General features: G+C 35.7%; 1 protein-coding gene across 4 annotated transcripts in view; it reads left to right on the forward strand.

Annotated features, from left to right (window-relative positions):
* The window catches only part of TRDMT1 (tRNA aspartic acid methyltransferase 1), a 104,338-nt gene that overhangs the window by 73,002 nt on the left and 15,660 nt on the right, over positions 1–15,676 (forward strand). For 2 of the 4 annotated variants that reach the window (XM_070381902.1, XM_070381901.1), the window contains exons 3-9: positions 3,755–3,826; positions 4,450–4,515; positions 5,230–5,299; positions 5,803–5,886; positions 7,682–8,025; positions 9,970–10,027; positions 11,060–11,189. In XM_070381902.1, coding sequence (XP_070238003.1) covers positions 3,755–3,826; positions 4,450–4,515; positions 5,230–5,299; positions 5,803–5,886; positions 7,682–8,025; positions 9,970–10,027; positions 11,060–11,189 — 824 coding nt within the window. Of the gene's footprint in view, positions 1–1,521; positions 1,599–3,754; positions 3,827–4,449; positions 4,516–5,229; positions 5,300–5,802; positions 5,887–7,681; positions 8,026–9,969; positions 10,028–11,059; positions 11,190–15,222; positions 15,294–15,676 lie in introns of all 4 variants that reach the window. The other 2 variants (XM_070381900.1, XM_005891916.2) reach the window with 2 other exon arrangements.

Consider the following 15,676-nt stretch of genomic DNA (forward strand, 5'->3'; position numbering starts at 1 on the left):
AAAAAAGAATAGATTTCCATTAGTGTTATTATAAAATATCAAATTACTAGAGTTAATCCATGCATCTCTGTAACTACTTTCTTGAATCCTGTCACATACACTGACTTAGATTGCTAAATTAAAGATAGTTGTGAATGGTTTATTGAGTGATTATGTTTTGCATAACTTCTCTGTCATTTGGGTTGTGCTATTAAAAAAAAATCACCCTTTCCAAAAATCCTTTAAAATTGTAATTTTATATGTCTAATTGCAGGTATTGAGTTATTAAGTGTTTACTTCTTTTAGGTTCTAGATTTAGGATGCTCCTAATGTTAAAAGTTGTTGTTTGTTTTTTATTTTAATTTTAGGAATTTAGCTTTAATCAGTCTACAGTCAGTTGTGAAGTCAATAAGTTGCTTTTATTAACAGCCCTGTGCTAACTAGCTCTGTAACTTAAGTACCTGTGATAATGGTACTGCTCTGCCCCAGGTTTCGTGATGCAGTTTGAGTGTATGATTTTCAGATTGTTTTCTTTAGAACTCTGGGTTCTAGAGGTGCTTTGGGAACTTTCCACTATTTTATTTTCATTTCATTTTTCATATACATCGTAAACTACTTTTAAAAGCCTGTGATTTAAAAACAATAGACATGTACATTCAAACTTTAATACAATAGAGACAACTGATGTGTTCAACAAGTTAACTCTTTTCAGAACTCAGAATAAAGCTTTCCCTGCTTTTTTCATGAACTGGAACTTCTTGGAAATGTAACTAGGAATGTTGGGATTCTGGGCTTGTTGCTTTAAATTTCTGGCTAACAGTATATGCTAACAGAGCCTAATGAGAATTGGCCAAACCCATGATTTGTATTTCTCTGTATTTGTCTTCTGATACTGTATATAAAGGAGCAAAACAGTACATCTTAAAACTGCTTAGCCCAGTAGGCATTGTTTGGTTCATCTTGTTTATAATCTTTTGAGGTGCTTTGACTACACACAACTGTAAAACAGTATGCAGACATCGGAAAGTGGGACCCTTGTCTGTTTGGTGATATACTGACAGAGACAGACAGGAGAGAAGTGGTGACTGGTCAATACATCGCATTTTGTAAATAAATAATATTAATAGAAAGGTGTTAATAATTCTCTAGATCTTTTGCTGAAATTCATTATGAAATAAAGTTCTCCATGTTTGATTCCTGAAATCACAGCAGTCTTAATTAGACTTGAGGTATCATAGAGGCATGAAATGCTTAGGATCTAACTTTCCAGCTCTGCTTGGGCTGGTCCTAGGGTTTGGCGGAAGTCACTTAATCTTTTATAGCTTCAGCTTATTGCTCCACTTCCTTCACAAAATCTCTTTGGAAAGTTAGTTTAACTGAAGCTTATTTTAAAAGTATTAAATGTTTTATAAACTTTTAAGTGTTATAAATAAGCAGTCACAATTTCTGATATATTTAGTTGTAGTTAGCATGTTTCCTTTTTCCCCCTTCTACGCATGTTTTTATATTCTTTCCCCCCAACCCCAAATATTCATTCCTTAGGGCATTACACTAGAAGAATTTGACAGATTATCTTTCAATATGATTTTAATGAGCCCACCCTGTCAGCCCTTCACAAGGTATGTATAATATATATTTCTCTGTTACGAAGAATACTTTTGAAAGATTCATTAAATCAAATATACTATAATTTCAGGCACGGACACTATAAAGTCCGTTCGCTGCATTTCCCTAGTCTTGAAATTTTTCATGCATAATTCTCTTTCTCTATGCACATTTATAAGTCAGCATTAATGATGAGGAAAAGAGCAGTTAACTGCCAGATGAGCACAGTGATTTGGTCATAGTCATTGTAGGTATGGCGAGACTATGTGGTACCTCTTTAATACCTACTGAAGATAAAATATTTATTTCTGACCCAAATTACTCTGAATTACTTAAATTAATCGGCATTCAGGAATATCTTCCTAACATTGATTAATCAAAGTCAATTTTCATAATAAATATTCAAGTCCTAAATTACTTAATTGTAAAATTTTAAAGGTAGGCAAGAATGCATCTGTGAATTTTGCATTTCTCAAAATTGATACGTACATTTAATAATACATACAATTAATGAAATAGCTTTTTTAAAGCTATGTTCCAATTCAGTTTCTTCTTATAAGGTATTTATTTGACTATATTTCAGGGAATTATATTTTAGATAAAATCTTGATTAGTCTATCTTCATTTAGATATTTTTAACAATAGTATTTTTAATTAAGTAATAATGGTAATGACAACCAACCAAATGTCTTACTAGATTTTGCCATTTAATTCAACAAGCTTATGGTATGTGCAGTAGTATACTGTCTTTTTATAGGTGAACAGCTGAATTGTATTGCCTCTGCTCACAGGATTAGTGCAGATGATGCTAATGTTAGTGAATGCTGTTGCCCATGGCCTGGAAAATCGCACTGCTAACCCTAGAAGCTGTATTCCATGTAAACGTCAGCCCTTTGAACTGCCATTCTGTGCAGTTCAAAGCTCTGTGCAGTCCTGTGTTTTCACTTAAACTTCAGTGGAAATTAATATTTCAAATATTAACCTTATCAAGTGTGCCATGTTTATGGGGGAAAGGGTTATAATATGTCATCTCCATCCTGAGCTAGGATGAGATGCGTAGCTCCATCTGAGCTACGCAAGGGTGTGGCCTTTTTGACTGCCATGAGTGGGAGGCTCAGAGCAGAGTGCAGCCCCAGCACTGTGATGCCTCAGATGTCCCTGCAATGGGACATCTTCCCTATGATACCATTCTCGCTCTATATCAGCCCAGATCCAGCTGCTAATGGCCGCAGAGTCTGATTCTGCAACACAATCATCATTTGGAACTCTGAGGGGAAAGGGACTCAATGAGAAGAAACCAAGGTTTCTGAGGAATCTGTTCAAGTCCACTCTCCTCTCCCATTTGAACCTCAGATCCACTGATGATTTTGGTCCTGCTGTCAGGCATGAGGAGCTGATAAGTAATGTCAAGTAATTTAAGACTTTGAAGTTAATAGATGACAAGGTCTTAAATCCTAATCCCCTGTTATTATAATTTATGCCCAACCTAGTCTTCCTTTCTGCTTGGTTCTTGATCATATTGAATGTTACTTATAAGATTTAATTTCTTAAAAAAAAAAAAAAGATCTAATTGCTGAACCAGATACCACATTTTCACATGACCTGTTTTGACCTAGTTAGTCTAACCAAGTTGCAACACCTTTGTGTAGATTCAAGCCCTCACCTTTATTGTCTCCCGTGTACATTGAACAAGATCGTCCTGATCTTACCTACTATCTTGGTCTACTTGGATGTGATTAGTTTTCAGTGCCATCAACTCTTATGTTGCCACCCTGCCCAACCAGCTCATCCCTCTGAACTTCTTTTGTCTCCCTTGGGGCAGAGCGAAAGGTGTCACCAGCCAATTTTGTGTGTGTGTGTGTGTGTGTGTTTCCTAAACAAGTTGATTTTAAGAGGATAATTATTTTTAATTCTTCATTAACTTCTTATTCTTCTTTGCTTCATGTAAGTCATTTGGGCATATTATTTTTTTATAAGTACTACATTTACTAGACAGACAAAGCTTTTTTTGTTTTAATTAAATGAATAAATATGTTTTGTTCTTTATAGCAACAGAGATGATCATATTTTTTGTGAGGACCAACTAATTGTAGTTCTCTGTCTTGCCTTTTTAAAAGTGACTTGATATCTTTATGTACAATTCTTGAACTTATTTTCTTATCCCTTTCAGAATTGGCCTGCAAGGTGATGTGACTGATCCAAGGACAAATAGCTTCTTATATATTCTAGACATTCTCCCAAGGTAAAAACTTAGGTTCCTGTACAAGCTTACCATAGGTGTAAAACTTTGCATCTGGAAGAATGTGATGTTTATCATTTTATAGAAATTAGCAGCTTCTACGGATACTATACATGCCATTTATTTTCTGTCATGACTGATAGAGTGACTGAAAATGTTTGTTGATTCTACAGTGCTGCTAAAGTGAGTGACAGGGTGTTACAGCCTAATAGCTGAATTGTATTGCCTCTGCTCACAGGATTAGTGCAGATGATGCTAATGTTAGTGAATGCTATTGCCCATGGCCTGGAAAATCGCACTGCTAACCCTAAAAGCTGTATTCCACGTAAACGTCAGCCCTTTGAACTGCCATTCTGTGCAGTTCAAAGCTCTGTGCAGTCCTGTGTTTTCACTTAAACTTCAGTGGAAATTAATATTTCAAATATTAACCTTATCAAGTGTGCTATGTTTATGGGGGAAAGGGTTAAAATATGTCATCTCCATCCTTTGTAAAATTCTTTTCTAAAATCAGTTTGAACAGTTACCTCGTATTTCTCACAAGTAAGGATTTTCTTTGCTTCTTACTTCTTAGTATTGAGATGTTTGGAATTCTGTTTGGTTTTTTTGTTTGTTTGTTTTTGTTTTAGATTACAAAAATTACCGAAGTATATTCTTTTAGAAAACGTTAAAGGTTTTGAAATGTCTTCTACAAGGTAAGAAATGTATTTCTCTTGTGTTCATCTTAGAGTAGGTGTTTTATATAATAAGAGCTGTTGTGAAATAAAGGTCTGAAAAATAAAGGTGTACATTCCGACATTTAAGATATGTTATGTAGTTTATCATTAATGTAGTTTTCCAATAGTAATGTGAAGTATCACAAGGTTAGGGTCAGCTGATTCTCTCGCGTTTTGATATGTTTGAATTTTTCCAGAATGAGTAATACGAATTGTATTTCTCAGTTTTAGCTGCTTAAGTGGTGTCCATTTCATTAGAATTAGAAATGTTTTCAGTAAGAATTGGTCCTCTCATAGGCATTTTCTGTCCTGTTGGACTGAAGAAGCAAGCCCTGTGTCAGGGCCCTTTCAGGTGGCTGCCCCACGGGAGAGAATGCAGCCGACTGAGTCCTCGATTCACCTGCTGTCTGTGACAGTGTTGCCCTGTCTGATGGGCGACAAAGCTCCATTCCAATAACGAATTTACCATCAGTGGATTAGCAATTTTTTATTTATAATACAGATTATCTCTTTTTTTGAGAAATGTAATTTCTCAAATATTAGGCTTAAGACCCAGGATTTTTCTCTTTCTAAACAAGTTGAATGGAGGTATAGTTTTCACATAAAATGAAGTTTTATGTGTAATATTTTATATAAGAACTGCATTTTGAACTATAGAGTGAAAGCCTTTTTTCTTACCCTTTGTCTTTTCAGAGATCTGTTAATACAAACAATAGAAAATTGTGGTTTTCAGTATCAAGAATTTCTACTGTCTCCAACCTCTGTAAGTACCACAATTATAAACTTAAATAAATTTTCCCAAAGGGAACTTGATTCAATAAAAAAATGGATCCATTTTGAATAATATTATAGGCAAATCTTAAAATTAGTTCAGACATGGTTCCTTCTATATCTGAATTTTATAGCTATATGTGAATTTTATTTTTTTATGATTACTGTACTATCAATAATGAATGTAAGAAAATCTATGTATCTTCTTACCTGGGAAATATAAAGTGAAAGTGACTCGTAGACATATGATTCATCTGATTCCATCTTTATTTCGTTCAAATAAAGGTACAAAGTGACAGTTGAAAAGGTTCAAGAATTTGCTGCAGGGAAGTCTTGCGCAAATTGATAATGGAATTTTGTCTGGCAGAAACTAATGTAGACCTGATGTAAACTAATGTACAGTGTATGAGGTTTTTTTTTTCCCACTATATGCTAACAGTTAGTATAGATCACTTTAATTTCCCATAGCAACTACCTGTTCTGCTTCACTTTCAGCTTGGCATTCCAAATTCAAGATTACGGTACTTCCTTATTGCAAAGCTTCAGCCAGAGCCATTCCCTTTTCAGGCCCCTGGTCAGGTATTATTATTATTGTTGTTCTCATCATCATCATTCATCTGTTGTAAGTAGGTCTCAGGCTGCTTGTTTATTTTCCAACAGTACCGGTGGGGGTTCATGTGTCCTCTCACGCCTGTAGTAAAGAGCATGCATTCAGTCTCTCTTCTAAGCCTTTTGCCCCTCTTTATGTTGTTTAGTTGCTATGTCATGTCTGACTCTTTGCAACTCCTTGGACTGTAGCCTGCCAGAATCCTCTGTCCGTGGGATTTCTCAGGCAGGAACACTGGAGTAGGTTGCCATTTCCTTTTTCAAGAGATCTTCCCAACCCAGGAATTGAACCTGCATCTCTTGTGTCTCCTGCATTTGCAGGGGGATTCTTTATCACAGAGCCACCAGGGAAGCCCTCCCATTCCTAATATGACCACTTTAATTGCTTGAAACAAAACCAGAAGCATTTCTTTCATCATTACAAAAAATAAGTTGAAAGTAAAAAATTACCATTACTGCTGTTATTAATGGTCAGAAGAGAAATTATTGGGGGGGAAATGAACCCCCCAATAATTTCTCTTCCGACCACTGATTCTTTTGCATCCATTATTTTTCTCCCTCAGTAGAAGCCATTGACCACTGTTGATAAAAATTCACATGTCGGTTGCATTTTCTTTGAAATCTATGCTGTTTAGCTTTAACTGATTAAAATATGGTAATGATTAGTACAAGCTAGGATGAAATGCATGATTGCTATGGATAGACTCTCTCATTATGTAGCAATTTTATATGCTTCTGCTGAAAATTGATGTGGATAACAGAGTTTCAGTGGTTCAGTGAAGCTCTCTCTAATCATCACAGGTAAGAACTTAAAAGTCATGTCCTACTAACAGGGGTTCAGTAGTATCGTTTGAATCCCCCTGTAACACAATACCAGTTTTATGCTTCCCTGATGGCTCAGTGGGTAAAGAATCTGCCTGCAATGCAGGAGACACAGAAGACATGGGTTTGATCCCTGGGTCAGGAAAATCCCCTGGAATAGGAAATGGCAACCCACTTTAGTATTCTTGCCTGAAAAATTCCATGGACAGAGAAGCCCAGTGGACTACAGTCCAAAGGGTCACAAAGAGTTGGACAGTACTGAGTGACTACACACATGGGTATTGTATTATGGGGCTTCCCAGGTGGCACGAGTGGTAAAGAACCCGCCTGCCAATGGAAGACACGCCTGTATTATATTATACAATTGCAATGTGTCTCCCTTTCAATGTGGATAGTTCCAAAAACAATGTATAAAGTATATTAACCAAGATTTCATCATTAAAAATTCCTGGAACTATTTTATCCTTCTCAAAATAGGACTTTATACAAGGTTACCTGTTTTGTAGGAACAAGTTTTTCCTATGGGGCTCAGGAATAGAAATAACCTTTCAGGGCAAAGAGTGCTTATTTTAACGAAGGGGAATGGTAAGCTTTGATGCAAAACACATTTCTGGAAATGCTCCTGTTGCTTTCTCAACTTCTTTTCCAAATATGATATTGTCGGTATATTCATCCTACTTCCTATTATTTTGTTGAATGGTTTTATTACTAGAGAAAGCAGTAATTTCATGAAATAAATTATCTACAGACTGATGGCCTATCATTATATGATGAAAAACTTGTAGTAGCTTATATAAATTACTAGTAAACCTCAATGTCTATCTTTTTAATGACAGCTCAGTGAAAGCCAAAGAATTTTTTTGCATAATGTTGACTGGATATTATTAACTCATTTTTTATTTTTAAGAAAGCTTTTGACAATTTATATATTTTTATTTAATGCCAGGTACTGATGGAGTTCCCCAAAACTGAATCTGAACATCCCCCTAAATATGCAATAAATGCAGAAAAGAAAACTGAAGAAAAGAAAACTGGACCAAAGATTTGCTTTGATAGCAGCACACAGTGTTCTGGAAAAGAGGCCATTCTTTTTAAGCTTGAAACTGCAGGAGAAATTGACAGGAAACATCAACAGGACAGCGATCTCTCTGTGCAAATGCTAAAAGATTTTCTTGAAGATGACATTGACAAGCATTCATTCTTTTTACCACCAAAGTCATTACTGCGATACGCTCTTTTGTTAGACATTGTTAAACCCACTTCCAGAAGATCCATGTGCTTTACAAAAGGGTAAGTTTTAAAGAGTCTCTACTCACGACATACCCTCTACTTACGACATACCCAAAGTAACCAAGTTTTCATAGCTATTGTCTCTTTTATTTCTTCTGGAAACAAGGAGCATTTTATAGAATGTTTCTGCTAGAATGTGTTTGTTTGGTTTTTTTTTTTCTCCCTTAATTGCCTGCCTTCCTGTTCCAGTAGAATGCACAAGTAAAAATTGCTTCTGGCAGAACATCATGTGCACAGCCCACGAAAGTGCTCATGAAAGGCCAGGCCATTGTTTGGCGACCTTCGAAGGAGCTTAATTACCCACGGTGGAAACATACCCATGGTGAAAACATGGTCTCTGTAGATGGCAAATTGCAAATTTTTTACCACCTTTCTTTTTGTGGTACCTCAAAAATTTCTGTCCACTTTCATAATCAGTGTACAAGAAGAAATTAAACTTTAATATCAAGAAATAAGATTGAATAATCTGGAGCACATTAGAGCACTTTAAATTTTCTTTAGTTTTTGGGTAAGTAGTTATATTCTCATGGTTCAAATTTCAAAAGGAACTGAGATTGTAAGACTCCTTTCGTCTCTGCCTCTTGTTCATCCAGTTTCCATCCCTACTGTCTGATCTTCCAGAGGTGTTGTGTACAGGGTATCTAAATATGCATGTATATTTTTACCCCCTTCTTTAAGTAAATTGTAGCATATTATAATCATTATTATGCACCCATTTTTTTGACTGTACAATGTAATTTGGGTATTATTGCCTAAGAATTTTGCTATACTCATGGTATAGGTATATCATAATTTATTTTACTGGACATTTAGGGGATATAGCCTTTGGCTTATTTCCCAAGTGTTAATAAATGTGTTTTTCAGGTTTCTTTTTAAACCTAGAAAGAAGGGGAAATAAGATCTTTGGAGAAGAATTTATAAAAGATCCCTGCCTCTTCTTTGTTAATACCACTCAAACTCATTTGATAGGTAGTTTTATGATTTAAACATTCAAACCTTCTCTCTTTACTTGCTAGCTAGTTGTCTTGACACTCTGCCCCTGAGATAATCATATGAGGCTTATCCTGATTTTCTCATACTCTGCCCTTGTACTTCTAGGGGAATAGGTTTATTGCTTCTTCCATCACCTTAAAAGACTTCAGTCAGCTGTTGTCTGTTTCCAAGTCTGATAGGTTCTCTTTGGGACTCTCATAAAACAGGACTTATCACTTTTGTAACTAAAAAAAAAAAAAAAAACCTTGAAATTCTTTTGTAATTATAAAAATGGTATAAAAGAAGCTTTAATGTGAAAATCTATTTTAGTGTAGATAATATAAGCAGACACACACATGATATATAAGGAAACAGCTTTTCTCTGTAGTGTTTTATATTTTTAATATAGTTTTTTAAAACAATAGTCTGACTGTTGCAGGATAAATAGTTAAAACATACGGTGTTACAGTAGGAAGTAGATACATGTTTGATGAGCCTGAGTCTGTCCTGGGCTGGAGAGAATAGGATTTTGGGTTCATGAGAAGAAATGATGGTTCAGGCATCTGAAGAAAAATAGCTGCTATTCATTTTCACCTTCATAACATTTGGTCTAATGTGTCAGGGATGCTAGTACTGAATAGTATTTGGATATAAAAGTTGTAACTAATGCATACTTCCTGTGCATTTAAATGTGATGAACATTTAAAAACTGACATTTTATAAAAATGACAATAATGCATACTGCAAATATTACTTACACAACAAAAAACTTTGTCAAGTTTAGTGTCTGAGAAGTTTAAATATGATCTTAAGTCTTTCACCTAATTTTTTTAATTACAAAGCATATTTATGTGATATTATTCAGAATATTTCAGAAAGATGTAGCTATGTAAAATTGATTCATTCAAGAAATATTTAAGAAATCTATCATTAACAAGCAGATGTTACAAAATATTTGTGTTAATTCTTCAGTTATGGACGCTACATAGAAGGGACAGGATCTGTGTTACAGACAACAGAGGATGTGCAGGTACTGTGCGTGGTTTCAGGACTTAAATATTTTGAAAATATTTTAAAATAAAATTTTATTTACTACTTAAAATTTGAGAATGTTAAAAGAATTTTACATATTCAATTGGAATGAATATGTGTATAATAATTATTTACTATAGAATAAGTGTTTTTCTTGTTGCTAGGTATGGATATATGTACAAGAAGTATTTTATATTTTTACTTTTTTCCCTTACCTTTTGCCCCTCTTTTTATACTCCATTGAGGATAATTTGAAATGCAAAGTACAGTAGTTAATGTTCTCTAAGATTACACACAAATATTAAATCCTTCTTTTGGAGCACATATTATAAAAATGCCTTTTAGGGAAAAATAAATCTATTTTAGCAAGGCTGTTTAATACTTCAATTGCAAATTCTTTGAGGTGTCATGGTTGAATACAAGCTTGATGTATTGTAAGTTTTATATACGTCTGAATAGTTCTGCAGTGAAATCACATTATTTTCTTTTATGCTGATTTAAACTCTTTAACTGTTAATAAAATTTACCCATGGTAAAAACTGTATCAGAGGCAAACAAATGTCAGAATTTGAGAAATCATATTTATTAAATATATTTAATCACTTTAAGAAAATGTCTTAATTTGATAAAATTAGTCATAAACCTAAACATTCAAATGACTGTTTGCATTGTAAAACTGACTTACTGGTTGACCAAGTTCCTTTCACTATTTTTCTCTTATATTGTTATTTATTTATTACTTATATTCTTATGAGTGAATTTTTGAGAGACCAAAAATGACAGACACACTGAAAGTATCCTGATCTGTTCAACATCAAGCTTTTGTTTGTTTTCAGAGTTTATCTTACCCTTGAAGAGCCAATTATACAGTTCATTGCACAGACTTTTACCCTGGGCTTCTGTGTGTTGTGGTGGACTATATGTTCATCATTTTTAAACTGCCTCACAGCAGATGATATTATCTTAACAAATTAATTGCATTCTATTAATTATTTATTACTTATTAGTTACCATGGATGTTTTCCTACAGATTGAGAATATCTACAAATCCCTTACCAGTTTGTCACAAGAAGAAAAGATAATGAGATTGTCAATGCTTCAACTTCGATTTTTCACTCCTAAAGAAATAGCAAATCTCCTTGGATTTCCTCCAGAGTTTGGTATGTGGGATACACGCGGACCCCAGCTTTCATTTATTAATGGTCTCCGAACTCATTAGGGACTCCTGTGTGAGTTACAAATAAACCCTTGCCCAGACAGAGGTGGAGAACACTTCCTCTCCTGTTTGTGCCATTTTGACATCTTCTCTCCTGTTTCTGCTTTTGTTCACAACCTGCCATTCCCTTCAGACTCAATTCTCCTCCTTTTACTCTAGTAATATTTCCAGGTGCTTTGCAGGAACAGAAAGGCCAAATCAGCAATTCCTCAACTGTCCCCACAGATGGTTGTTAATAGCATCTTTCAGATGGTTGTTAATAGCATCTTTCTAAAATTTATTTTTTGCTTCTAGGAGTCCTGTTCATATAACCCGACACTAACTGTTGTGAAAGAATGCCTAGAATTGTCTTTTTTTAAAAAAATAAATAAAAGACAATTAAGGAATTTATTTTTGCGTGTGTGTAGTGGGAGGTATGTTATTTGTATTTTTCTCCTAGGAGGTACGTTCTTACCAATTAGACACCTTTTTCCTTCCCTACAAGGTTTAAGTGGAAAAAAGAGAAAGTGGAGAGGTGCTCTAGGGAGGAGCTTTCCTAATGGAAATTAAGGGTGACTTGAGAGCACAAATCCCAGAATTGACACCAAATTAGAGAATCTGAAGATGGAATCTCAAGAACAAAAATGAACATAGGGTTCCAGAGTGAGAAAGACGAAGCCCTGATGCCTTTTGTCATTGAGGAAGGCCAGGGATTGTTGTATTAGGAGACTGGATGCAGTGCCTTTGCCTCTTAGAGCTACTGCCTCTCCCTGACCCTGCTTCCTTGGCACAGGGGCTCTCACTCTGTGGATGCCATTGGTTTCCTAGGCAGAGGGAGGTGAGGGGTGTCCCTCGCACCTAGCTCATGGGAAGGAAGAGACAAATCTCCCTCACATTTCCTCACAAGGAGGAAATGTGTTTTTGATAACTTACTGGGAGCTTGACTACAGAAAAGCCAGGCTTTGCTAAATCTAATCTTGTTGTAATATTATTACAGTACTATTCTTAAAGAACATCATGGGTTAAATAGATCATGTTTTAAAATTTAAATAATGGATTTACACTTGATGTTTGGAATGCATCTTTTTTTTGCATGGAGAACAAACTCCAATAGAATTTGACTACCCTCTTGGTAATTGATTCCCCAAGCAGAGTCACAGCAACCGGGTTTGTTTTGTCCTCTGTGCCTTTTTCTTGGTGATCTCATTCAGTTTGAACTATCCCAGGGAATGTTATTTAAGAAAACATAGACTTCCCTTGTCTTAGTTTATGTCACAAAGTGAATGAGAACATCATCAAACAAAGAAGTGAGAATTGCACTCAGAAATTTATTTCCCAGTCTACTGTCCTGGTTACTTTTTTATCTTTCATTTTTAGGATGAGTCATCAAAGGTACTTTCCATAGTACTATAGAGAGAAAAGAGATTTACTGTCTAATAGCAACTAAGTTCTAAGTTTTAGTTCAGTGTTTATTTTTTCAAGTAGTAATAGTCACTTTGGTAGTAAGGAAATTTAGCACAGACCCCAGAGACAGACAGACCATGAATTTTAGCTCTACCTAAGCCACTTTCTGCCTTAGTTTATGTGTCTGTAATATGGGGGTGATTGCAGTACCAACTTCATAGGGTTGTTGTAACAGGTAAGTGAATTAACATATGTAACATGTTTGCAAACTATCTGATACCTAATACAAAATTTGTGCTTTTATATTTTAAATGATAGATGTTATAGCCTTTATTTCATAAACACTTTTTCTCAGTATTTAAAGGTATAAATAGGGTAAAATAGGATTTTTCAAAGTTCTGTGAAAATATATAATATGTGCGAGAAAACCTGATTTATTTATGGCTGCCCTGGGTCTTCGGTGCTACACAGACTTTCTTTGGTTGTAGTGAGCAGGGGCTGTGCTCTAGTTGCGGGGTTGCGGTGGGCAGGCTTCTCGTTGTGGTGACTTCTTCTCTTGTTGGGAGCTTGGGCTCTAGGATGCTCAGGCTTCAGTAGTTGTGGCGCATGTGCTCAGTTGCATGTGGAATCTTCCCAGACCAGGAGCCGAACCCATGTCCCCTGCACTGGCAAATTGCTTAACCTTCTTTTAAAATGTGATAGATGTGTGCAGTCAGTTAAGCCCCTATAGTCACCACCGAGTGGGCCTGTCCTTCACGTGGGCCTCTGACATCATTAATCCTGGGTCCAGAACAGGCGTTCTGGGAGCTGCTTGTCCATGGTAGTGATGGCTTTGCGTTGATCCTCCTGCACGTGTTGTCCTATTTCTCTTTGTGGCCATTGGCCTGCATTTATGAGATAGCAGGCTTTGGAGGAGACAGACACTAACCTTCACTTACTGAATAATTGCTGCTATCTTGACCTTCTTAATTCTAGGTTTCTTTGTTTTGGAGAGGATTATTATTTTTAATGTACCTAAGTTTTTTAAAAGTCACCTTTTAGCTTTAAAAAACTCAAAATGCATTAAAGATCTAAACGCAAGACCAGAAACTATAAAATTCCTAGAGGAGAACATAGGCAAAACACTCTCTGACATACATCACGGCAGGATCCTCTATGACCCACCTCCCAGAATATTGGAAATAAAAGCAAAAATAAACAAATGGGACCTAATTAACCTTAAAAGCTTCTGCACATCAAAGGAAACTATTAGCAAGGTGAAAAGACAGCGTTCAGAATGGGAGAAAATAATAACAAATGAAGCAACTGACAAGCAACTAATCTCAAAAATATACAGGCAACTCCTACAGCTCAACTCCAGAAAAATAAATGACCCAATCAAAAAATGGGCCAAAGAACTAAATAGACATTTCTCCAAAGAAGACATACAGAGGGCTAACAAACACATGAAAAGATGCTCAACATCACTCATTATCAGAGAAATGCAAATCAAAACCACCATGAGGTACCATTTCACACCAGTCAGAATGGCTGCGATCCAAAAGTCTACAAGCAATAAATGCTGGAGAGGGTGTGGAGAAAAGGGAACCCTCTTACACTGTTGGTGGGAATGCAAACTAGTACAGCCACTATGGAGAACAGTGTGGAGATTCCTTACAAAACTGGAAATAGAACTGCCTTATGATCCAGCAATCCCACTGCTGGGCATACACACTGAGGAAACCAGAAGGGAAAGAGACATGTGTACACCAATGTTCATTGCAGCACTGTTTATAATAGCCAGGACATGGAAGCAACCTAGATGTCCATCAGCAGATGAGTGGATAAGAAAGCTATGGTACATATACACAATGGAGTATTACTCAGCCATTAAAAAGAATACATTTGAATCAGTTCTAATGAGGTGGATGAAACTGGAGCCTATTATACAGAGTGAAGTAAGCCAGAAGGAAAAACACTAATACAGTATACTAACGCATATATATGGAATTTAGAAAGATGGTAACAATAACCCCGTGTACAAGACAGCAAAAGAGACAGTGATGTATAGAACAGTCTTATGGACTCTGTGGGAGAAGGAGAGGGTGGGAAGATTTGGGAGAATGACATTGAAACATGTAAAATATCATGTAAGAAACGAGTTGCCAGTCCAGGTTTGATGCACGATACTGGATGCTTGGGGCTAGTGCACTGGGACGACCCAGAGGGATGATGGTATGGGGAGGGAGGAGGGAGGAGGGTTCAGGATGGGGAACACATGTATACCTGTGGTGGATTCATTTTGATATTTGGCAAAACTAATACAATTATGTAAAGTTTTAAAATTAAAAAAAATTATAAAAAAATAAAATAAAAAATTATGTAATTTTTTCCATAAACAAATTTAGATTTTAGTTCCTATATATGAAATACATACATGTATACATTGCATGTGTATATATGTATGCATTATATATATAGAATTTTTTAAAATATTTATTTTAATTAGAGGATGATTACTTTACAATACTGTGATGGCTTTTGCCATACATCATTATGAATCAGCTGTAGATATACATGTTTTCCCTCCGTTTACAAATCTTGCTTGTTTTCAGATGTGTCTTCCTCACTGATACAATCTTGATATCACAAAGGACCATTCCTGGGATAGTCTTAAAGTTTGTTTGTAGGTATATTTCTACCTCTGGCTACTTTGAAGTAAATAACTTCTGAGATGACTAATGTTCTTGACTGAGACATTATCTTTATGATAGGAATTATATGACTGGGCACCACTGCAACTATAGTTTTATTATGGTAATCACTCGTATTTTATTGCAGGTAATGTAATGTCTAGTGTTGATGAAGCAACTTTATCAAGTTTTGAAGTTTTTAAAAAATAAATTTATGTATTTATTTTTGGCTGAGCTGGGTCTTTGTTGCTGTACTGGCTTGTCTTTAGTTGCGACAAGCAGGGGCTACTCTAGTTGCAGTGCGCAGGCTTCTCATTGCGGTGGCTTCTCTTGTGGGGAGCACCAGCTCTAGGGTGTGAGGGCTTCAGTAGCTGCA

The sequence above is a fragment of the Bos mutus genome, chromosome 13 (assembly GCF_027580195.1).
Source record: "Bos mutus isolate GX-2022 chromosome 13, NWIPB_WYAK_1.1, whole genome shotgun sequence".
NCBI lineage: Eukaryota > Metazoa > Chordata > Mammalia > Artiodactyla > Bovidae > Bos > Bos mutus.